The sequence below is a fragment of the Trichoderma camerunense genome (assembly GCF_050948025.1).
Source record: "Trichoderma camerunense strain CBS 138272 chromosome Unknown V8C40scaffold_22, whole genome shotgun sequence".
NCBI lineage: Eukaryota > Fungi > Ascomycota > Sordariomycetes > Hypocreales > Hypocreaceae > Trichoderma > Trichoderma camerunense.
The window spans coordinates 1-24,874 of NW_028145348.1; the positions used below are offsets into that span (position 1 = coordinate 1).

General features: G+C 48.7%; 5 protein-coding genes and 1 non-coding gene across 6 annotated transcripts; 3 read left to right on the top strand and 3 right to left on the bottom strand.

Moving 5' to 3' along the window:
• Positions 1-1,978: 1,978 nt before the first annotated feature.
• V8C40DRAFT_t195 lies at positions 1,979-2,068 on the bottom strand. The gene has a single exon. It is a non-coding gene; the product is annotated as a tRNA-Val (tRNA).
• Positions 2,069-5,572: 3,504 nt separating this feature from the next.
• Positions 5,573-10,364, top strand: V8C40DRAFT_256356 (ABC transporter B family protein). The gene has a single exon (XM_083218258.1). The coding sequence runs from the start codon at positions 5,919-5,921 to the stop codon at positions 9,939-9,941; it is 4,023 nt and encodes a 1,340-aa protein (XP_083068380.1). The 5' UTR covers positions 5,573-5,918; the 3' UTR covers positions 9,942-10,364.
• A 1,003-nt stretch (positions 10,365-11,367) lies between these two features.
• On the top strand, positions 11,368-14,100 carry V8C40DRAFT_283246 (uncharacterized protein; the record flags this gene model as incomplete). Its single annotated transcript, XM_083221914.1, has 2 exons — positions 11,368-12,348; positions 12,397-14,100. 2 exons carry the CDS (start codon positions 11,368-11,370, stop codon positions 14,098-14,100), a joined length of 2,685 nt encoding a protein of 894 aa, XP_083068381.1.
• A 389-nt stretch (positions 14,101-14,489) lies between these two features.
• On the bottom strand, positions 14,490-15,242 carry V8C40DRAFT_256359 (uncharacterized protein). The gene has a single exon (XM_083218259.1). The coding sequence runs from the start codon at positions 14,843-14,845 to the stop codon at positions 14,576-14,578; it is 270 nt and encodes an 89-aa protein (XP_083068382.1). The 5' UTR covers positions 14,846-15,242; the 3' UTR covers positions 14,490-14,575.
• Positions 15,243-15,877: 635 nt separating this feature from the next.
• Positions 15,878-18,883, top strand: V8C40DRAFT_256360 (uncharacterized protein). Its single transcript, XM_083218260.1, has 2 exons — positions 15,878-18,266; positions 18,358-18,883. Exons 1-2 carry the CDS (start codon positions 16,601-16,603, stop codon positions 18,555-18,557), a joined length of 1,866 nt encoding a protein of 621 aa, XP_083068383.1. The 5' UTR covers positions 15,878-16,600; the 3' UTR covers positions 18,558-18,883.
• A 56-nt stretch (positions 18,884-18,939) lies between these two features.
• On the bottom strand, positions 18,940-24,789 carry V8C40DRAFT_256361 (nucleoporin Nup186/Nup192/Nup205). Its single transcript, XM_083218261.1, has 5 exons — positions 24,490-24,789; positions 23,821-24,432; positions 20,034-23,753; positions 19,537-19,958; positions 18,940-19,399 (listed from the first exon to the last, which is right to left on the bottom strand). The coding sequence occupies exons 1-5, from the start codon at positions 24,677-24,679 to the stop codon at positions 19,343-19,345; spliced, it is 5,001 nt and encodes a 1,666-aa protein (XP_083068384.1). The 5' UTR covers positions 24,680-24,789; the 3' UTR covers positions 18,940-19,342.
• Positions 24,790-24,874: the final 85 nt, after the last annotated feature.

Below are 24,874 nucleotides of genomic sequence, written 5' to 3' on the forward strand. Positions count from 1 at the left end.
AATATAATTATAATAATTAAATATTAAGTAATAAAAAAATAAAAGAATAAGGTAAGGACTTATAAAATAAGAAGTAGGTTACTTATACTATAAAAAGTAAAGTCTTAAGGATAAAACTAATAAAAGGGGGATATTATATTACAACCTAATACTTAAGGTTATAATAATAGGCTAACCGACCAGGTGTAAACGGATTAACTATAATCTAAATAGCTAATTAAGTCTTACTTATCTTACTTATTTAATAAGCTTAGTAAGCTTATACTCTTTATACTTATTTTATAAGCTATATAAGCCTAAATTTAACTAAGTATATAAGTCTTATTTATATACTTATTAAAATAGTTTAAATAGCTAGTTGTAAATATAAAATAATACTTAATTATACCTACAAAAGTATTATCTACTAGTTATATAAACAAACCCTTTTACCTTTGTTAATTACCTACTAGTCCAGCTTAGCTTATCCGCTAACATAAACCTAGCATAAGGTTTATCCCTTAGGAATTCCTCTTATACTAACTATATAGGAGCTCAGCTTGTTATAATAAACTAATTAACCTTAGCTTATTACCTTAGGAACTTACCTTATATTATCTAATATTAGGTCAGGATATTACATTTATAGAAAGGCGTACGTCAGCCTGCAGCATCTGCGACGGATAGCGACACTACTCATCGTACCACTTTATCAGCGAATACACCATATAGGAAAGTAGGTGTATATACACACGGAACAAAATAATGTGCCGACAATTTCATAGATACTAGGGAGGTAGAAGTCTTTTCGGTGCAGACAGGTATATGTATTTTGGATACCTGTTGGCGGCGAGCTTCAGTCACATCCGACGGAGGTCATTTGACGGCAAGTACAAGAGATGAGGATCTAATTACGGGAACTTGTATAGACTATCGTTAGATATTAACATGAGGGTCGAGAGCATGAGGGTGGGATGCAAGGCCTCGAGTTGAACCTTCGAGTCAAACACTTATGTCATCGAACGTAGCTGTTTTGGCGGACAGGCCATTGTCATACTCCTCCTGCCTCGGCCTATGACTCAGTGATGGCATTGTGGTCAGATCGGCCTCTTGAGTGAGATGAGGCAGCACTCTGCCTTTACATCTGTCCTGTGATATGCACTCGAATTTAGGCTCTCTTGTTCTGATCTAAAATATCATGATGTAATCCCTCTACATGCCGAGCGAGTGGGATGTTGCCCCTCTTCACAAACTGGCTGAATCGACCGCGAATATTGGAAATCCTGGAGGTAAGACCGTAAGCATACTTTATGTAGCTGTGATTTGCTCGGCAATACGCACTCGGTTGTTAACATAACTCCGATACTTGATTTGCCTTCCTCTGTTTTTACTAGTAAAACGAATTAGGTAGCATTTTCGATGTTGGTACCAGAGGAACACGATTTCAGGCATCAAAATTTGCGAGTGTCGGAAATAAAGGGGGTTCAGGCAACAATGTAACGGATGGAATATCCCACGTAACAACATCCCTCAGACGCTGAATCCTTTCCACCGTCATCGTAGACTAGTCAGGCATCTTTCAACTCCCCGAACCCCGTGTTTCTACTCGAGCGGCGCTTTCAACGTGTTGGTGACCGTGTAATCTCGTCCAACTCAGGGGGGCATGATGCTTCTTCATCAGATATGATAGATTCAAACGCCTCGTTTACGCCTTCTGTCTAATGACAAAATTGACTGACCCCTATATTCTCATTCTAGGTAGTTTTGCACTCCTTCAAGTTCCTGCAGAGACCAAAAAGTACCTGCCTTAGGTATGGTGTTTGAGTAATCTGACGTCGGCCAACGGATCGAGCAGTTTTACGAAGTAGCCTTGACTGTACCCCACGCGTGATCTCCGAATCCTCGTAATGGAAATAAAATCAAAAATAAAATCAAAAAGTAATGAATGTGATTTACGATGTAAAAAGTGTTTTAAATTATACACTGAGGGCAAAAAGAATGATCTCGCCCGGGCTCGAACCGGGGACCTTTTCGGTGGCGTCAACAGATGTTGTTAACGAAATGTCATGACCAACTAGACCACGAAACCATTGATTCCAATTTGGATGCCGAGTATTGGTGTCTCCAGCACTCTTGAACGATTCAAAACTACGACTGACGAACCGTCCCATCTTGAGATGGCTGCTGAAGCACACATTACCTCGCTGCTGTGAACTTCGGGTAGGTGTTCCGGATGTCGGTAATGCTAAGAGCCCGGATGGGGCCGTAAACGGGACGACCGCCGCCAATCAATATACAGTGAGCAAGGAGCGTATTCGGTCGTATTCACCCTCAGCTAGCGGCGAGGTTGAGACAAGGGGTGTAATTACATGGACCATCTTCTAAATCATGAGTTGATGCCTATTCTGCGTTCTACTCATCCAGCACAAGACGTCTGTCTGAATATGTAAATAAACAAACTTAAGAGGGAATACGTGACGGACAAATAAAAGAGATTATAATCTGGCTGCCAATTTTGGGGGATTGATTACCTTTACAGCCAAGTTGAGTCATCCCGAGGAGAAGGATGACGAGCTATTGCCACTTACGAATTACGAAGTACGATATGCTGCCGTTACACCAATCTGCGCGACAGCCGGACTGTACAAGCACCCCGACCGAAGGATTGATCCACGCTGATGATACAGCAGTTTAAACATAATTTTCACACCATCCTTGCAGCGCGCATGGCTATCGCTAGATTGGCTTTCTGCTGCTAGCTGTTTGGTAATGTCGGGATTCAGCAGTTTAGATGAGTAACGGGGTTATGCCGTCGGGATTCGGGTTCGCATGGCAGGGGGCATGACACTAAGCTGTTTTCTGAAAACGAAAAGTAAACGAAGCTGAAGGTATTATTAGCACCTGCAAAGCAATGATTGATTATATCTGGAGAGAAATTGAGCTTCAGTTGACCGAAGCGAAACAAACGAAGCATGAAGTAAACGGTAGATCTTCTTTAATGATTGATGCTATTTGATTTATTCACAGGCATTATTCATCTATACATAGGGAGTATCAAATCTTGTGCTCTGCTCCATAGAAGTCAATAGTTCTTTGCAACGGAAAATAAATGCGTGACCGCGTAAACCATAATCGGTGGTCGGAGAATATATATCATATTTCGTTCCCCGGGCGCCGCAAATAAACAAGCTTTTTGCCAGTTGGACTCCCCTATCATCCACCGCATAGTAACCTTGAAGTAAGGGATGGCGCCCCTCCTATTCGTGCTGGCGGTCTGGATTTCGGCCATGTTCTGGAGTGCGAGAAGTCGCAAATCTACCTTTGAGTACTGACGTCAGCTGACAATTCCTCATAAAGGGCAGATGCAGCGAATAAAGATGTCTTTTTCGCTTTCTACAGCGCAGATAATAGAAAAAGCCATATCATGCATGTCCTCTTGGCCACATCTAGATGGAACGTCAAAAACGTGTTTTGCAGCGTCTAAAAAGCACATGGCATCAGTAAGCATGTACCAGCCCGCCGTCGGGTCGGGTTTCAAAGCTTACGCCTTACCGCAAGCCTTACCGCAAGCCTTACCGCAAAGTAGGGGCTCTGCTAGTTAAAGTGGCGGCGCGGGGATACCAATGGATATGTTTTCAATGTTGGCAAGGGCCCCTGCCTCAGCTACGGAGAAAAGCCCTTCGAGAAGCGCCACCACGTTAAATCGTGGCGTCTACGGGATTCGGAGTCGGGCAGCGCCCCGGTGAAAGCTTGAAGGATGCGCAAAACAAAGCGAGGAGTCATTGCCGCAACCATTGCTCCATAGTTGTTAGCAGGAGCAAACGTTGGTGGCACACTAGAGTGATGAGTCAACTAATAAGGGGGACAGAATTCAAGGAAAATTGATCATGAGAAAATAATGGTATCCTATTATTATTTTTGTTGATTTTCTGTACATCTAGAAGAAATGGGTTGACGTGAGATTGGATTGATCGTCGCCAGGGGGATGACGTCCTTGCGGTTGGTGCTTTGTTTTGTCTTCAAGGTACCTATGTACCAGTACCTCTTTGCGCACAACCGCAGGGACGGATGCGGGCGGTGCCGGGGTGATTTGTGCAAGCAGCATCAGATGCGTAATATTACTGCATAAAAGTAGACTTGCCGACTCCGGTGGAGATAAGATAATCGTATCTACATACCAGGTTTTCAGGTAGGTAGGTGGTGGTGAGAGGATAGGTGAAGAGGCGGATGTATGGACCTAGCAAGTAAGAAACATACAACGACCTGTTGTACTTCGCAAAATCTAATCAATCATGGCAAGACACTGGTTTCACGGGTGCTACCCTTTGTTCTAAGCACAGTATCAACGTTGCTGTACTTGTGTCGGCAAGATGCCTCGAATCTCGCAACTGGTGAGCGAGATACGCGTACTCGCACTCGCGCGGCGAGAACTGGAGACAAGATACGGGCGACAGCAGGCGCCGTCGCTACGAATACAAGTAAAATGTATGGTGTCTTACTTGCATTTGCAGTCGATCGCCGTTGAGAGTGAGTGAGTATCTCAAACATGGCCCGGTAGCATGAGACATGACGTGGTCGAAGAGCCGCCTACGAATGCCGTATGTATTCACTCTACAACATTAATCTCTTTCGCCGGGTTTCGTCTCATCTTCATCTGAAGCTGTACAAGGTCTCTCCAGTCCTCATGGCGCTTCTCCCCCACTGTCGCCCGCAACAACTAGCCGGGTTGCGTTGGTGGACTCGGCCTAGTGGTTCAATTAATTGGCTGGGGAGACAACGGCTGATTTTAATGAAGCTGCCCGGGCAAATGAATTACACGTATTACCAGAAGTACTCGTACTTTTGTTCTGTACCGGTACATATATGCACTTCGTACTTCGTACACGCAAGGGCATTCAAACAACTCCGAATCCCTCGTCCAGCCCCGGCAATGTGGCCCTGCATGAGGCAAAAGGCGGACAGAGAAAAGAGACTGTTGCGCAAAGGAGAAACAGGTTGAACGACTCGCGATACGGCGCCTACAGTGCAGTGGAATGCCTGGTGCTCTTCCCCTCAATAAGCGAGAAACATCCATACCTGCAATGGATCGTATCGTATCGTACCAGCGCAGTGGAGTTGCATGTTTCCCTCCTATTTCCAGCCTCTAGTGCCAAATAGCGGCCTTCAATCTCGCCAGCGCTAGGTTCGTCGGGTCCAGCCCAATCCCGTATCCCAGCTCGGAGTAGCCTAAGGACTTTTTTCTTCTCATCCCCGAGCGCATGCATCCTGGAATGCGTGGCATTCTATCCCCAATTACGGGGGTTGTACGTGTACCTACCTTATCTGTACGAGCATCGATGCACGTACCAGGGAAACCGGACCAGGAATTTCGTACTCTGTGCGAAGGCGCTAAGGCTGTTTGGGCAGTAAACGCAACTGCAAGTCGCGGCCAGGAAACGTGCATGTCGTTGTAGTGCAGCAGGCACCGGCTTTGGCTCTTTCCGGCTCTGCTTCATTACTAGGTATTCACTTGCTGGGTGGGGCCGTGCCGAATCGATGCCTTCTTATATTCTAGGTCGTTGCTGCCTCCGTGCTTTCTGGATCCGAGCTTCGCTATATCTTTAGGCGCCTCGCCACGTTGGCCTTTGCTTTCATCTTTCCTATTTCCTAAGGCCATCGTCTATAATACAAGGCATCACCCTTGCAGCAACCGCAGGGGCGCAGCTGTTTTGTCTTGTTTCTTTTTTTCGCATCTCGTTTGATCTTGTAGCGCAACATCAACTCACTCTCGTTTGCTGGAGTGACGCGCTGCTCATCTCGTCTCCCCCCGGTCGGTAGAGTGAGGTCCCGATCCTTGGCTGCATCGAACTGCACATCTCGAACTGGCATAATTGGCCTCTCTTTCGAATAGCCGCCATTTCTCCGTCTACCCGCCTGTGGCAGGCGCGGCAATTGAGACGATGACCGCCGACATATCGGAAAAGTCGCCTATGGGCGCGCAATCAGTCCCGACCTCTAGCCACAGCGCTTCTTCAGATGTCGATGCCACGCTTTCATCGAGACATGGCAAGGAGGCGGAAATCGACCTGACAAAGGTCGACTCCAAGCCGCCTGCTCCTCCCCCTCCCAAGTCGGACGACATCGATGAGCTTTATGCTCATCTGCCAGCCAACCAGGCTGAGATCCTGAAGCGTCAGGTCTATACCCCGGAGATCAAGGCCGGAATCAAGGCCGTCTATCGATATGCCTCCCGCACTGATCTAGCCATCATCTTCGTGTCGGCCTTCTGTGCCATTGCTTCTGGTGCTGCCATTCCCATGATGACTATCATCTTTGGTAGACTACAAAATACCTTCCAGTCATACTTTTACAGCGGCGGTAGCATGACCTACGACCAGTTTATCAATGAAATGAGCCACTTCGTCCTCTACTTCGTCTATCTGGCCATTGGAGACTTCGTCGTCACCTACATCTGCACCGTTGGTTTCATTTACACTGGTGAGCATATCGCTGCCAAGATCCGCGAACACTACCTACAGAGCTGCATGCGCCAAAACATTGGCTATTTCGATAAGATTGGTGCCGGTGAAGTCACTACACGCATTACGGCTGATACCAACCTCATTCAGGATGGTATTTCGGAAAAGGTTTCCCTTACCCTCGCAGCTCTGGCTACTTTCTTCACTGCATTCATCATCGGCTTTGTCAATTACTGGAAGTTGACTCTTATCCTCTCATCCACTGTGTTTGCCTTGCTTCTTAATGTTGGCACTGGCGGCCGTCTTATGCTCAAGAACAACAAGGCTTCTCTCGAAGCGTTTGCTCAGGGCGGCAGCTTGGCTGATGAAGTTCTCAGCTCAGTTCGGAATGCTATTGCCTTTGGAACCCAAGATCGCCTTGCCAAGCAGTATGATAAGCACCTCGGAAAGGCTCAATACTACGGAGTTCGGGTCAAGTCTGCTATGGGCGTCATGATCGCCGGCATGATGCTTATTCTGTTTCTGAATTACGGTCTGGCTTTCTGGCAGGGCAGCAAATTCATCATCGAAGGAATTGTCCCACTGTCCAAGATCCTGACCATTATGATGTCCGTCATGATTGGTGCTTTCCAACTTGGCAACGTCACCCCCAACATCCAGGCTTTCACCACTGCTCTTGCAGCAGCTGCCAAGATCTTCAACACCATCGATCGAATCTCTCCGCTCGACCCTTCAGACGACAAGGGCGAGAAACTTGCTGACTTCAAGGGCAACATTCGCCTGGAAAACGTCGAGCATATTTATCCCTCTCGACCCGAAGTCAAGGTTATGAATGGCGTGTCGCTTGAAATCCCTGCTGGTAAAACTACTGCTTTGGTTGGTGCTTCCGGATCTGGTAAGAGTACTATTGTTGGTCTCGTTGAACGATTTTACGATCCTGTCGGAGGAACCGTTTACTTGGACGGCCATGACATTAGCACCCTCAACCTGAAATGGCTGCGTCAGCAAATGGCCCTTGTTAGCCAGGAACCCACTCTCTTCGGAACGACCATCTATCACAATATTCGCCATGGCTTGATCGGAACGGAGCACGAACATGCGACTGAGGAGAAACAGCGCGAGCTCGTCATGGCCGCAGCTGCCAAGGCCAACGCTCACGACTTCATTTCTGCCCTCCCTGAAGGATACGAGACTAACGTTGGTGAGCGCGGCTTCCTTTTGTCTGGTGGCCAGAAACAACGTATCGCAATTGCTCGTGCCGTCGTGTCAAACCCAAAGATTCTCCTGCTGGACGAAGCCACATCTGCTCTCGATACCAAGTCTGAAGGTGTTGTCCAAGCTGCCTTGGAAGCTGCCTCTCAGGGCCGAACCACAATTACCATCGCCCACCGATTGTCCACTATCAAGGATGCCCACAACATCGTCGTCATGTCCCAAGGTAGCATTGTCGAGCAAGGTACCCACGATGAGCTCCTTGAGAAGCAAGGTGCCTACTACAACCTTGTTTCGGCCCAGAAGATTGCTGTCACTCAGGAAAACAACGAAGAAGAAGAGGAAATTTCCGAGAAGGAGGAGATGCTTATCCGCAAGATGACCACCAACAAGGAGGAGTACACCGTTGACCCTGATGATGACATCGCCGCTAAACTGGATCGATCTGCTACACAAAAGTCGGCCTCGAGTATTGCCCTTCAGAAGCGCAAGCAAGAGGAGGAACAGAAATACAGCCTGTGGACTCTTATCAAGGTCATCGCTGCCTTCAACGCCCCCGAATGGAAGCTGATGCTGGTCGGCCTCTTCTTCTCTACCATTTGCGGTGGCGGTAACCCAACCTCTGCGGTCTTCTTCGCCAAGCAAATTGTCACTCTCTCGCAGCCCGTCACCCCAGCGAACGCCCACCACATCAAGAAAGACTCCGACTTTTGGAGCGCCATGTACTTGATGCTCGCCTTTGTTCAGTTCTTTGCCTTTGCAACCCAGGGTGTCCTTTTTGCCATCTGCTCCGAACGCCTTGTCCACCGCGTCCGAGACCGTGCTTTCCGCGCCATGCTGCGTCAGGATGTTGCTTTCTTTGACAGGGATGAGAATACCGCTGGTGCTTTAACATCGTTCCTCTCCACCGAGACTACCCATGTTGCTGGCCTTAGCGGTGCCACTCTCGGTACTTTGCTCATGATGTCTACAACTCTCATCGTTGCTATTGTCCTGTCGGTTTCGATCGGATGGAAGCTCTCGCTCGTTTGCACTGCCTGTATTCCCATCTTGTTGGGATGCGGTTTCTTCCGTTTCTGGCTGCTTGCTCACTTCCAGCGTCGCTCCAAGGCCGCTTATGCTGCTTCGGCCACTTTTGCTTCTGAGGCTATCTCTGCCATCCGGACTGTTGCTGCCCTTACTCGTGAAGAGGACGTCCTGAAGCTGTACCACGATTCACTTGTTGAGCAGCAACGACGCAGTCTTAGGTCGGTGCTGAAATCCAGTTTGCTGTACGCTGCCTCGCAATCGTTGAACTTTTTGGTCTTTGCGTTGGGTTTCTGGTATGGTGGTACCCTGATTGGCAAGGGCGAATACAACCTTTTCCAGTTCTTCCTCTGCTTCATGGCCGTCGTTTTCGGCGCCCAGTCGGCTGGTTCCATTTTTTCCTTCGCCCCCGACATGGGCAAGGCTCATCATGCCGCTCGGGAGCTGAAAGTCTTATTCGATCGTCAGCCCACTATCGACACCTGGTCAGAGCAAGGCCAGCCGTTGCCCGAGGTCGAGGGAAGCCTTGAATTCCGCGATGTTCACTTCCGCTACCCTACTCGTCCGGAGCAACCAGTTCTGCGAGGATTGAACTTGACCGTCCAGCCTGGACAGTATGTTGCCCTGGTTGGTGCCTCTGGCTGTGGCAAGAGTACTACAATTGCCCTCTTGGAACGATTTTACGACCCATTGACTGGCGGTGTATACATTGATGGCAAAGAAATCAGCACGCTCAACCTGAACGAATACCGGTCCCACATTGCTCTGGTCAGCCAAGAACCGACGTTATATCAAGGAACTATCAAAGAGAACATCCTGCTTGGAACTGCGGACCCAGATGTCACAGACGAAGCCGTGGAAATAGCTTGTCGCGAGGCTAACATCTATGAATTCATCATGTCTTTGCCCGAAGGATTTAACACCATTGTTGGTAGCAAGGGAGCTCTGTTGTCTGGTGGTCAGAAACAGCGTATTGCTATTGCTCGAGCCCTTATTCGCCACCCCAAGATCCTTCTTCTTGATGAAGCGACTTCTGCTCTTGATTCCGAGTCTGAACACGTTGTGCAGGCTGCCCTGGACAAGGCTGCTAAGGGCCGTACCACCATTGCCGTGGCCCACCGTCTCAGCACGATCCAAAAGGCGGATGTCATCTACGTCTTCAACCAGGGCCGCATAGTCGAAGCCGGTACTCATGTCGAGTTGATGAAGAAGGACGGCCACTATGCGGAGCTTGTCAAGCTCCAGAGTCTGGCCAAGAACAACTAGAATCTTTCTCTCCTCTTTTTTTTTTGCTTTTTAATTTTTTGCGCATGAGATATCCGGACAGCAAAAAGCTGCCCTATCCATCTATTGGCGTTGATTGGTGACATAGACTGAAGAAAGTGCATGCATTACACAGCCTTTCATCTAGGGAGAGGACGAATCCATATTTTGTTTTATAAAAGTTGTATCTAATTGCGGTTACTCATGGTGTATTACCCAGGACCACACTCTTCTCTTCCTTGTTACTCTTGTCTTATATTTTTGTTTTAGTGATGGGGCTCTAGAGGGTTGTTTGTTTTCATTTACGCAGTGTCACAGGGGAAAGAGCAGGGGATGAGATACGGAGACCCAAGGTCAGACACGCAGATATGTACGACATGATCAGTGCTCAGCGCTGAAGATGGATGAATATAAAGACAATTCAAGACTTGAAAATGAACATTGTAGTGATTGTACTTTGAATCCTGTAGTGTGGCTTAAAATGTCTTGGTATTTTATGTGACGAGACAGCGCTGCTATTGACGCAGCTTGATGTTCTGGTCATCGCGCTCCTCTCCCATTGATCACCAGACCTTGGTGTCACCAACGCTAATGGGAGGAGAATCGGTTACAACAGCCGGCAAGACATGACGATTAGATGATTGGAATAATTGCGAATTGCCTCGGTGATGACATTTCTCCTTGAGATAGCATCCGTGAGAGCGGTCGCCTTTCTGTTGAGTGCCGGTACTCCATGCTAGAAAGCTGGAAGGATCTTCTTATGACTTTACTAGGTGTACTTGTAGAGCAGTGAATAGGGCTATATAGCGTAATAAAAATTCAATTCGGCATCTGTTGGAAAGAAGTAAAACTAGAATGGATACATTTTGCATGTCGAGCGTTGGAACCGCAATGTGAGGTGGGCTAAAAGTCAGGCACTCTGGGTCATGAAGACACAATCTCCTCCTCTTTTTGGCCGATCGGCTGCTAGTAGAGTTCAAAGATGTTAAATTGATTCGCATATGTCCAAAATGTGGAAAAGGAGCCTGGCAGCTGTCCGCCGACAACATATTTTGAGGAAGCATGTCACATAATGCTCACGTACCAACATGAAAGGTAGTTACTGAGTACTAGGTGATTCAAGATAATGCATCGTCGCTCTCAATTGACGTATTGTAATGCTAAAAAGAGAAATTGAGCCTTTGGACAATAGAGTGACATTATTGCTTATTGAATTGTCTATGGGAATGTTATTTCAGTTTTTATTCTTGGGCGGGTCAATGCACATTGCATGCTGGAGTGATTGAAAAGTGAAGAGCATGTCAAAAGCGCTGAAAGCAGCAGCGCGCACTCGAGTACATTATTCGCACCGACTGTTGAGAATGATGATGCCTTCAACTCTCTTCAATCATATATTTCACACGTTATTGCATCGACCAAAGAAGCCAATATGACATCCAGCAAGCCTATCGCCAGTCGCCCTTATATCCCTGGCGGCCTGGTATTGAGCGACTCGAAAAAATACCAGCATCTCGAACGCTTTTATGCGGAAAACATGAGCTTCATTGAAACGGCTCGCAAACTACTCTCTTACTTCAGCCAGAGCCCTCCGGATCTTGAGAAGAATACCCCCGTCAAACCTCAGCCGTCGAACAATCAACACCCAAAGTGGACATGGAAACCGTTGAGGGGCCGAGCGTTTAGGTTGTCGGGCATCAGAGGCAAGAAGAGAAAACGAGAAAACGATGATGGATGCTTTCATCCACAAAAAAACAGACTGCTCGAAGGAGGCGCGATCAAACATGTCACGGAGGAGGAGATCAAATACGACGACATAAAACCTCGCAGTTTACGCGAAATACTTTACCCTGAGCTCGATGATATGGGCCCAGATTTCACAAACTGGCCGGCATTTGCATTGGAAGAGCTGGAGGCGGAGCAGGAGAAGGAGAGGAAGAAGAAGGTGCAGGAGGAGAAGGACAAGGAGAGATTTGGAGACTCAACATCGGACTTGAGCGACACATTGGACAATCTCACAATCTTCGATGGCGATGACACCCTCATGCGTACGCCATATACGAGTTCTGAAATTGACAATGAATCCGAAGTATCTATGATGGAAAGCATTTTGGACTGGGGAGACTGGTACCGTTCAAGAAGACGCGATTCCGACAGCTCAATCACAATTCCTCTTCGCATCGATGTCGACGATGTCGATATGGATGAACTTCCTATTGATCCTCTCGATCAAGTTCCTGTTGTTCCTGAAGGTGCCACCTTGAAGGAATTATTTTCTCTTCTTGGTCAAGCTCCTGTTGTTCCCGAAGGTTTTATCATGAATGAATTCTTTGGTCTTCCCGGTCAAGCTCCTTTTATTCCTGGAGATACCACCCTGGAAGAATCATCTCCTCCTTCCGGTCAAGTTCCTGTTGTCCCTGAAGGTTTCGTCATAAACGAATTATTTGGTCTTCCCGGTCAGGATCCTTTTATTCCTGGAGATGTCATCCTGGAAGAATCATTTCCTCTTTCTGGTCAAGCTCCTGTTATTCCTGAAGATGCTATCCTGCAGGAAGAGTTTCCTGCTCCCGATCATGCTCCGGTTGTTCCTGAGGATGTCATCCTGAAAGATTCGCCCTACCCTCCCGATACTGCTCCTGCTATTTCTGAAGAAGTCATCCTGAAAGAATCATTTACTCCTTTCCGTCAAGCTTCTCTATTTACTGAGAACATCATCCTGAAAGAATCGTTTCCTGCTCCCGATCATGCTCCGGTTGTTTTTGAGGATGTCATTCTGAAAGACTCGTTTCCTCCTCCCGGTCAAGCTCCTGTTGTTCCTCAAGATATCATCTTGAAAGAATGGACTCCTCCTCCCGGTCAAGCTCCCGTTGTTCCTCAAGATGTCATCCTGCAAGATGTGTTTCCTGCTCCCAATCATGCTTCTGCTGTTTCTGAAGGATTTATCATGAATCACTTATTTCCTCTCCCCGGTCGAGCTCCTTCTTTGCCTGAAGGTGTCATCTTGAACGAACCGTTTCCTCCTCCCGTTCGTGATCCTGTTGTTCCTGTAGATGCCAGACTGAAAGAAGTGTTTGTGTGGCAAGAATACCGCATGGAGGCGGCTCCGGGGCCCGAGTGCAGTATGGGAATGAACGGTGAGGCGGAAGAGGCAAACGACGATGCCAGTATGAAAGCAGCGTCGGAAGCGAGTTGGGAGACGGCGACGGAAAGAGGAATCGGTGCCGAAAGAGAAGTTGAGGCCGAAAATAAAGCTGCAGCCCAGAATGAAGCTGCAGCTGAAACAGACGTCGAGTTTAGGCCATATGTGGGAATCGAAGTGGAAGAAACAGGAACAAGAACAGCAGTGAGCAAAGGCAAAGGAAAGGCCGGCAAAAGGAGTTATGAAGAGTTCGAAGACGCCGAAATAGGAGACGCAGATGCCAGTGCCAATGGTGAAAGAACAGGGAAAAGAACAGCAGTGGACAAAACAAACGTCGGCAAAAGGACCTATGAAGAGTTCGAAGACGCCGGAATAGAAGACGCAGATGCCAGTGCCAGTGGTGAAGAAACAAGGATAATTCGGGTGCTAGAAAGAACAGAGACAGAGACAGAAACGGCAGATTACAGTACACAAGTGGAAGAAGCAGAGGAGAAGAAAGGTGTAAAAGAAGCAGACGACGTTGAAGGAATGGAAGCCCGCGAACCTACACCTGAAGACGCAATGGATGGCCTCGAGGAGATGACATCGGAAATAGCTCATATGAACATAGTGGCAAGCGAACCAGAGCCGGCACCTTCAACGCCAACACCACCTTCAACACCAACACCAGAATCAAGAGTGATGAGAAAACAAAGATCTTTAGTGACACCAACACCGCCTTCAACACCAACACCAGCGTCAAGGTCGGTACCAAAACTAAGATCTTCAGTGCCAGAATCAGCAGTTGCAGATGAAGTTGCAGATGAAAAGGCTGAATTGGAGTTTGCATATCGAGAAATGCAGTCGCTAGCCGACCAAGTTGACAACATTGGCGACAATGACTACGGCTATGGAATTGAGCTATGCGACGACTGCAGGCAGGTAGACGAGGATATAGCAGAGCACGTCCGAGATGTGCGAGAAAGGATCATGGAAGAGTTGCTGGTCATTGAGCAGAAGCTCCGACCTTATTGTGTTGGAGAGTGAGGCTGAGAAATGAAGGGGATGTGGGTATGGAGAATGAGGTATCTGGTTGGCCTTTCTGATGCATATATTTTTCTTTTCTCTTTTGTATCTATCATGGCGGATTTGGCTCTCATGGTTTTCATTGTTTGATACCCGACCCTCATTGCAGGCTTCGATGACGGGATATTACTGTCCGATGGTTATTTCCTTTCTGTCAATATTTAGTGGCTGGCTCACTTCAATTCGTATATCGTCTCATTAGGCTGGCACCTACAATGAAATATTAGATGTGAATATTGTCTTTATCCTTTGGTGCTTGAGTGGCTACTATATGTCGATTTGTTACATGTTTTCTCGGAGAACAATACCACAGTATCCTTCTTCATGGCTATCAACTATTGACGCGGGTTCATTATACTTACTACCTCATGTCCTCCAGGATGGACGTTACGACAAGGAGAATGGCTGAGCTCGGGCAGCAGTGCCTGATGCGCGTCTAGTACCTCTTGGCCATAGACATCCATGGAAAGGCTTTGCAATCAATGCGCTTGTTTTTGCTAGATTCCAATCGATGGCCTGTTAAGTCTAGTTGTCGCGTGCTCACCATGGAATGCAGCCACATCATCAAATTTGTAGGCAGAGGTGATTTCTCTGGAGTCCAAGCTCTTGCAGTTGGAGCAGCAGCTCGGAAGAAATGGACCACAGGCAGGATATAGACGCTGGCACAGGCATCAATATTAGCAAAAGAGTCCCTTGCGCGAGGCATCAGCAGACATCTTCGTACATAGCCGTCAATGTGCGAGGCGAGCTGCAGGGCACGCGTGCATTGGTCGTAGCGAGGACTTTCCAGGAGTCCTAGTTGCTAATACTTCACGACCGGCTAATGATTTGGAGGGCCTGATACGTTTCTAAGCAAGGTGTAACAGAAGCTTGTATCACAAGGGGGAGATATGAAGGGGTTTTGGGCTTGTGGTTGGTTGTTGGCCAGCAAAGGAATTGGGTGCAAGGGGCCTTGGACATCGTCTATCATGAAAGGCATTCTAATTTTATCACTGCCAGGTCATCATCACTCACAAAGCAAGGGGGGAGACGAGACGTCGCCCATCACATCGTTTTCTCAACAAACAAAGGCAAAAGACGTGACAGAGATGGAGAGCCGAGCCGCCTTGAGCGTGCAGTGACCCTTCTTCCACTGAAGCGCTGTGGCTCAGCGAGTATTGATTGACACATAGGCCGGCCTTGGCTGCATGCTTGTTGCCATTCATTCAGCCGCAGCTGGACAAGCAAACAGGCGAATCGGCGAGGCGGCGGCTGTTTGTCTTCCAGTTGTTAGTTAGTCGGCGGGAGATGCCGTAATGTTACGAGTAATAAGACTAGCATGTCGTGATATAAGCGGCCGGCGGTCGTGGCGCCACCTGGAAGACGTACCATCTGCGGTAAACGACGGCCTTGAATCGAGGCAAGCAGTGAGTATCACGATAGCAAGAGGAGATTTGAGAGTGAAAGGTGAAGATGGGAATCGCAAGTAAATTCAAGATGAAAATCACGTAAACACACAAAAGTACATGCAGGGCTTGTCTTGGCAGGCGGTGGATCGATGAAACGAGAGGCGGCAAATTGCAAAGTACATACTCGTATGTACGGATACCCATGAAAGAGATGGATTCATCTAGTACCGCGGAAGAATAAAAAACAAATATTCACACCTTCTATATACCCTCAATATCCGTACATCTGCTTTTTTCATCATTTTATCTCTGTATATTTGCGGTAGATGTGGATTAGTAGGAGCCATTGCCACTACCAAAATCATTCCCTGGGCCTGTACTAAGCATATACCGGTAGTACCAATATTTCCCACCTAACAATTCCATCAACCCTGTCTTCCTCTTTTTTTCACTCTTCCGGGGCTCGGTCTCGCACATACTTTCCATGTCCCGGCAAGACTCGGCAGAACCCTATCAAAAGCAAGCAATCAAATCAACAAACAAAACAAGCCTGAGACTGAGACATGCAGCCCAATTGCCTCTTTCTTGCTTCATTTCCCGCTAGCTTTGGGTCCGGGCTCTGACTCGGTGCGGCTGCAACAGCCAGCCTCGGCGAACCCGTGGTCGATATTACGGCTGTATTACCACACCTCCGCCTCATTTGTCTCTTTTTATTTTTCTTGCTTTTTTTCTTCCTGTTTCCTTCCTTTTCCCATTTATTTTGCTTTTGCCTCCAAACTCTGGTGTTTGATGCTAGTAATCATGGTTCCTCTTCTCCTCTTTCACATTTCCCCCGTCTTAACTTAAAGCCATTCAGCCCCCTCCCTCCGAGGTTAGCTGCCGAGATAGAAAGACAATGATATGCTACGATGCAAAGATTGGCGCCCATGATACCTATCCGGTGATTGATTATTAGCATCTATCTATCCGAGAGCCTATATTCCCACTTGCTGCCCTTCTTGCCTGCACCTCGCTGGTGTCTGGCATTCATCCTCGTCTGTCTTTTTTCCTTTGTCTGGCCTTTCGTCAAAGGAATGCGTCAGTCAATGGCTCCACGCCGGACATCTGGTTCGGGCCCTGGCTTTGACTTGGGCATGGAGACGCAACCGTCGTCGACTCTGACTTTCTCGACGTCTTCAGGATCGGCATCGATATTACTGCCGCTATCAGCACAAGCACAGACACAGACACAGTCGTCAGCATCAATATCGACATCGACATCGATTTTGCCGCCTTTACATCGCTCGTCGCGGCCACCTGCGCTCTCTGCGGCCTCTCTATTCTCTGCTTCAGCTTCAGCTTCAGCCGCTGCTAGTCCTGCCTCTGGTCCTCCGACTGCTACTGCTACTGCTTCACCATCTACCGCACCGCCGCAGCGACTCTCGTTTCCCTTTTCACCACTTCCAGCGTCTCCCGCGGCTATTTCTCCCTCGGCCTCTGCGTTTGCACCGGCGCCTTCTACAGCTTCAGCTTCTGCATCCGCTTCTGCTACCGCTGCTGCTGCCTCATCACCATTTCCCACCACCACCTCCACCGCCCGCCCGATTCTGCCGCCGCTGCCGCCGCTGCCTCAGGTTTCGCCACTCAACCGATTCCTGTCGGAGCGTCCTCACGCACTCTCACACTTGTCCGAATTTGCCTCTCCACGGCCATTCCCAGTCAACCTCGATAGCCTCACCACGCTGCAGCCTGATCCCTACTCGCCCCTCAACTCGCCCTTCAGCCGCCATCCGCTGCTGCTTGGCCCGCAGTCGACGGGCTTTTGGTCGACTTACCGCACCCAGCTCGACCAGCCAACCGACTGGCTGCAGGATGATTCTGCCGCACCAAACATCGGTGTCCTCGCTGCCAGAGCCTTTGGTTTTAACCTGAGCGACTTCGCATCCTCCTTGACGCCCTTCACTTCGCAGCCGCCCTTGCTCCAGTCACCAACGCTGCCGCCGCGACGTTCCCCAGACCCTCGCTTCCCGTTTGACTCCGGCAGCTCTCCTGCGCCACCTCCGGCCTCAATCGTCAACTCAGCATCCGCTTTGCAAGCCAACTCCGCTACCACCTCGGCGTCTGCAGCGCCTTCTTCACGTCATCTTCATCACGCTCGCGCGCCGAGAGCAACATCCACTAGCCGGATTAGCGCTACGACGGATACTCCAGCCTCGCCACCAGCCTCTGGCCAAGGCTTCGCTCATCCCCCAAACTCTGCTGAAGCCGCTTTCGATAGCGATAACAGTGCCCTCGACGAACTTTTCTACGAGCTTGACGGCTTTCCTGGCTTCCCGCTGCCCATCGCCGACACTACCAACACGCCTTCTCTCTCCACATTCACCACCATGCCTCCGGCATCAAGGCGATCGCTGCGCAGCCGGGCTCAGCAGCCGCCCGAGGATCACGACTCCTCAGCTTCTACTCCAAATGCTAGCAAACGGCGGAGGATTTCTACCTCTGCCGCTCAGCCCACATCCTTAGAGACAGTGATCGACGACGATGACGGCGAAAACTGGCCCTTGTTCGGCTCCACCCCGCCGAGACCTGGGTCGAGCGCTGATTTGAAAAACGAGGATTTTACTACGATCGACCTCACCGAAGTTAACGACGTCCCTGAGGAGCTGAAAAAGCCGGAGGTGGATAACAGAGTCAAACTGTCCGCGTTCCAGTGCGTAATATGTATGGACGACGTGACGGGACTGACTCTCACGCATTGTGGTAAGCTGTGCCTCGCTTTGTCTTGCAGGTTGCAAGCTGCAAACTGCAAGTTATGGATATAATATTCACGTAGAATGCTAACAAACCCCAGGACACCTATTCTGTGCCCAATGCCTCTACTCCTCGCTTAGCATCGAATCAACAAGGGGCAAATGTCCCATGTGCAGAGCCAAGATCGACATGAAGCCTCGTGATAACTACTCAACCAAGACAAAAGGATACTGGCCGCTGGAGCTAAAACTCATGACGAGAACGCGCCAAGGCAAACGCAAAGCGCAAGCCATGGAATAATAACGCCATACTTACACCTCTTCTTCTTTTTGTTAACAACGCATTACGAACAATGATACCACTACCTGTTTGTACGGATACTTCAGCCAATGACGCCATTTTTATCAGTCTCACCGTAACCGAAATCCTCTCATATATCATTCGGCAATACCATCACGACTCCAGCGATACATCTCAAGGGCACAGACGTTATTTATCGAGAACTGTTGCCCCTCTTCTATTCCCACTGCAGCAGAAGTCGTTAGCTAGACTCTCGATTGCTTTCGCATAAATATTCAGGCTTGCATATGACCATATAACCTCTTTATATATAGCGTTACTATCACTACAAAAAAAGAGAAAAATATACTAAATTTGCAGTCAATCTAATTTTCGATATCCCTTTGTAAGATTTTTGCCTGTGACATTTTCATGAAAAAGCGACAGAAATCTGGTAAAACACACACCACATCAACATGTTTCACTGTGTCAGTGACTGCATCTTGATAAAGCTACTAGGTATAGACATCTATTGTCTCTAGACGACCTGCTTTCTCTTTCTCTACCGCCACAATTTCTCCTGCTACTACCATTCCTATGAAACATTCATAGTTCATGTCTGCGCAATCCATTCCATGCAAACGCCCATCTGTTCTTACTTTCATTCAAGAAGAAACGAGCAACAACTCAAAAATCAAGAATAAAAAAAAAACCACAAAAATAACAAAGCACCTTGCCATTATCATGCCTTACATATTTCTAGAAAAACCTTAATAAAAACCCAGATCCTCTCTCACGCTTCTCGCCTAATGAAACAGCGCATGGTCAAGCTGCTTGGGCTCTGGCAGGATATCATTTTCAAACTATGAAAGGATAAGGTTAGCACTTTCACGTAATTCTCTCAAACGGTTAGAAGACCAAAAAATAAAAAGGGCTCAAAAAAAAAGTCTCAAAAGAAAAGTGCTCAAAAAAAAGTGCCCAATGGCTTGAGTTGGCTTACTTCCAAGAAGCTTGTTGCAGCAATGACGACCACCAGTGCGTCGGCGAGTTCTTCGATCCGCTCTTCCAGGCGTTGGTCTTCATTCCCGGTGCCAATGCCCGCGCTGCGCTTCAAAGCATGGCTGACAAGCATGCGGTGATCCGTTAGGAACTTGCGTCCTTGCGTCACGTTGTTATTGCCGCGACTGAGAATAGCTGCGCCAATGATACGCACAACTCTGGCAAGCAGGTCGTAATGCTGCTCCAGGGCGCGAGGGTTTGCTGCGTCGATCTGTAGCTCAGGATCGGCGGCGAAGAGACCAGAGTTTTCGAGGGTGCGGAAAATGTTGGCGTGGAGGATGTACTTGGCGCCGGTGCGAGACTGGGCCAACTGGAGGATGATGGAGAGGCGGGCATTTTGGAAGTTTTGCTGATCAGTATTGTCTGGACACAAGTATCGTTAGCATGAGTATGAGACCGGCTTCAGGGTTCTGAGAGAATGGGGAGGGGGGAACGTACTGGAAGCAAAGACATCATGCCATTCCTTCATAATATTTCGTAGAGAATCAATGAGGATACCGATGAAATTCAGCTTGTTAAGCGTCTCAACAATATAGTTCTCTCGCTCTTGGCTGTCCATGTGAACCAAAGCGCCCAGGAAGATCAAGGCCGCCGTCTGGCATGCCGGCTCTCCGCAGTAGGCATCGTCGCAAACGACATTAATGAGTCGCTCGCCATATACCTGAACAGTTTTGAACGTCTTTGGGCGGCTGGCGCTCAGTGGCCCAACATCTTCTGACATGCCCGTCAGATACCGGTAGCAAATCTCGTAATAGACAGATCTCAACTGAGGAGAACCTGCCCACTTGCCAATGGCCTGGAGACAGGTTTGGAAAAGCTGGTACAGCTTGTCGCTGACTAGGTTGCCGATAGTTCTATTACTTTTGTCATCGGCTGAAAGAGGCGAGAGATCAAGCTTGAAGAGCAAGACCCTTGCCAGTTTGGCCAGCTCCAAAGCTTCCTCCGGACGATCTGCAGCGAACATTTCCAAACTCGGCAGAATAGCCTGTAATGCTTGAAGGAAGAATGAGGTCTGTGCTACACCTTTGTAGTCACAAGATTCAACCATGACCAGCAACACCTTGATCCATGACCGCAAGACTCGGAGGCATTGCGAGGCAATTTGTTTTTGCCTGTCAGACGAAATAAGATACTCCATAATCATAACCTCTTCTCTTTCGATAAGCGCCATGTCATTAGCCGCGATGACTGCATTCTGCTGCGCTTCTCCTCTCTTTAGCAAAAGGATCTCTCTGACTCGCTCCAGGTTGTATACTTGGTTGGCGTCGGCATCTTGCTCCAGGCATGCAGAGAGATCCAGGTCTTTGTAGAATTGAATCGACGGCGGTGGGATCTCCCAAAATCCATCTGGCAAGAGGAAGTCGAACAAATCGAATACAGTCGGGGTTTGTATTGTCTCATTGCTCTCTGAAACAATCTGGCCGTTGAGGGCATCAAATATGCGTCTCTTCACACCAGGCATACGCCCCTGGGCTATTTTGCAAAGTTCCATGGCTATGTATTCCATAGTCATACTTCGAAGGGTCAGAAACTCAATCAGCGTCACGGCTCCGTCAGTCATTGGAAATTGTGAATTTCCAACAGTTTGGCCTTCCCAGGACAAGTCTGGCTGGATAACCGTCTCACGAGTAAGAAGATGGAAGAGAAGTTCATTCTCTCGAAGCTCTCGGACGACAATTCCGGATGACAGTGGTGAACTCCAAAGAATATTTAATATACGCATCACGCGAGATTTGATGCCAATCAACCACTGTCTCATGCCGCCGAGTGCATCGTTGGAAGGAGACTCTAGTAGGAGCCCCAGTATACTGTGAAAGAGTGAGGTGCGGGATGCAAAAGAGCTGTTGACTTCGACCGAGAGCGAATCCAGTCCGCATTTAAAACCCAGCAGCAAGTGCGCAATGGTAGGCTCCTTTGGCGTCATTCGAAGGCACTGATATAAAAAGTCCAAGATATACACCTTTGTTACATAGAGAGGTGAATCTGCTCCGCTCCCAGCTTCAAGAGGCGTCATTACTTCGGCGATGAACGCTCGCGATATGCCTTCGTGCTCTCCATTTGCTTCCATGGCAACGATTGCTTTGTTTCTATGGGCGTGGCGAGTAGTTCCAGACCAGGCAGCTGTGATCTTGGATGATGAAGACATCTTCTCCAGCAACTTGAGACAGGCTAAAGTCAAGTCAGGGTGACCAATGCCGCAGTACTTGCCCAAATCTACCACAAGATTCAATCTCGTCACCAGCCCATCCTGGAACGAAGCATACGCAGCATTGGCGACAGGTTGCCTACGTGAACCAGACTGGGTTTTAATTAACGGACGAACAAGATCGAGGTAGGTGGTTTCAAGGTCCAGAACTTTCGTTATGACCTCTATCGCACGCAGCACACCCAAGATGAGCGGTGAGTCCGGAGTCGCGTTGCCGATATCGACAGACTTTTGGTGAATGGTGTTAAAGAGGGCGGTCATCACTTTGTCGTTGAACATCCACTCCATCACCCGCGCAAAAGGATGCATCTTGACATATGTCGCCAAATCCGTCGTCGAGACCAAAGAGTCGATAGCAATGTTCGTCTCGTTCGCCAAAACCAGGAGATCTTCGTTAAATGTAGTGAGGCAGGCAAGGATAAATTCCAGGCAGCTGAGTCTGAGCACTCTTGTTTGGTGAACGTCTTGAAGATCCTGAATCTTTGATGAAAAAACAAGACCAATCACAAAATCGATATAGACTTCAATTCCAGGCGCTCGAGAGCTGGCACCAAGGTTCTCTGGAAACGGCAATCCGTCGTTCAGAGGGTTGGAATCGCTTGCAGGGGTAACCAGTTCGAGCAAGAGCCTAATGAAAGACTCGGGATCCTCAAAGCCATTGCTCATCTCGTCAAAAATGCGATCCATTGATACCAGGGGTGCTGGTTGCAATGAACGTATCGTGCCCGCAGTTGTTGCACCAACGTAGCCACCCGAGATCCAATTCTCTAGACATCTCCACATGGCATGGTTCTCCTGAAGACTCTTGCGGCTAACCAGAGACTTCAAGGCCAGGAAGACGCAGCCACGCAGTTGTGAAGGTATAGGGCTGCTAGCCAACTCGTACAGCATATCGACAAGATTGTAGCCCGAGTTCAACAACAAAAACTGTCTAGTAATCTCACTCTCGCTCGCCAGTTTCGTTATCAGGCGCAGATAGCATTCAAGCATCATGGATGACTCAGGCTCGGTTTCTATGACGTCGGCAGCCGGCTTTCCGCCCCGAAATCTAGTTGTCTGGGCTGGAGTAGGCTTCTGCTTAATCTTGTCGGAGAAGAAATCAAGCTCTTTGAATATTTGAGCCCATGTCAGGGATTGAGTCCTTCTCATTTTGCCAGACGAGTGATGGCCTTCGTCTAGGAGGAACTCGTGGGCTGCGGTGGCACATTCGTCATTCACGGAAATAGCCTGGAGCATCTCACAAAAGGCTGCAACTAAAGGCGTTGAGGCTCTCCGGGAAGCCCAGTGCATAAATCCAGCGAGATTGCTGTCTGGGTCTTGCCAAAAGTTTGCAGAGGCATCAGGTCGCCCCTCATAAGCGTATGCGATGATTAAAAGGAACCTCTCCAAATCCAGGTCTTGTTCGTGTGTCTGGCTGAGCTGGCGCTGCTCATCTTCTTCCACTCTGAGCTTTCGGAGGACATCAGGTAGATTGGTAATGAAGGCATCAACGAAAACCTCTAGCTGCGACATCAAACACAGCTGAAAGAAGTTGGAAAATTGGGTTCGCTCGGAAACCAATGGCGATGACTTTCGTTGCAGCCATTTGCGCATGCCAGCGCGAACAGAGTCGTGCCAGTCTGGAGATCGAATATCTCCAGCCACCGAGAGCATGAAGTCAAACGCGCCATCTTTTAATGAGTCCAAGAACTGCTTTGACCTCTGACGATCCTCTTCATCAAGGTCAGTGCCTGGCGGGATAGCAGATTCGGGAGGATCGTCTAGATACCACCCGCTATACTCTGCAAGCCACCAGGCACGAACTGTAGCATGTAGAAAGGGAAGCGGCCAAGTGGAGTCATCTGAGGGTGGGAAAATCTTTGTGTTGAGCTCTCTTCCTTGCCTCAAGTCATAGCCTCCTTCAGATGATGCAAAGACAGACATGTAGGCGCCGATTGCAGGAACGAGGTGGACTATTATCCGGATAAGGTACGCGTTAGTTCATACGTCTGCTGGAGAGAGGCACGTAAAGGTACTGACCTAGTAATGTGTCATACTTATCCCACTTTTTCAGAACGGAGATGAATTCTGTAAACTCGGCGGTTTCGGCTTGTCTCTTGTCCACACACTCGCACAGGATGACACCCAAAGCTTCGTGCTGCTGAATCAGGCTCACGCGAGAGAACTCTACGGTTTCCAACTCCTCTGGCAGATCATCCGTGGGCACGTTACCCAGAGTCTGAGCAGCTGTCATTTTTTCTCCCAGCTTTTGTAGCCATGACTTGATTTCAACCATGGTCTGTAAACAAGTCGAAGCAAGGCGCTTTGATCCATTATGCGTTTTCCGCAGTAGGCGGTTTTCGACGTAAACTTTGATGGCCTCTAACGCGCTCGGCTCTTCTCCTTCGTAGTCCTGGTTATTCAGCTCCAGGAATAGCCTGAAAGAATCCAGTGCGTACTTCCGCTGCTGGTGAAATCGGATCACAGCACACTCGAGAAGCGATCGCCCCAGCACAGAGACATCATCCTGAGAGTCGAGAAGGTATCTGGCAGCTTCCACCTCGTCAAGGTCGATCTCGTCCGATAGCGCAAACACATCTTGCTGGAACTTGTCGTTGACCGAATACTCGCTGCCGTCAATAGAGACCTTGCCTAGAAGATGTGAGCTCATGTCGTTCCCTCGCTGGTTTGCAAAGTCGTGCATCATACCGGTCTTCACCGTACTGCGGCTCTTTTCGCTCTTCTTCGGACGCTCCCATAGTCTCCCCAACTCCTTCTCAAATATTTCAAGCAGCAGCTCGTTGCTCAAGTTGTCAGAGCTGCTGCCCCCACCGCTGCTCAGCGTCAACAGCTCGCGGTGCAGGGCCTGGAGGGCGTCTAGTGTCGTAATCTCGGCCATCTTGGCAATCAAACGCTATTGCATATTGGAATTGGAATGAGTCGCGATATCGGGAGCCGCCCAGAACCGCCAGACGCGCAAATCGGTGCCAGCTTGAGGAAGCGACCGTGTTGGTGGATTGGAGCTTCTGGATATTTTGGCGATTCTGCCAGCCTCGTTCGCGGCGCCCTTTGGGAAGGCGGTGAGGATTTTGCC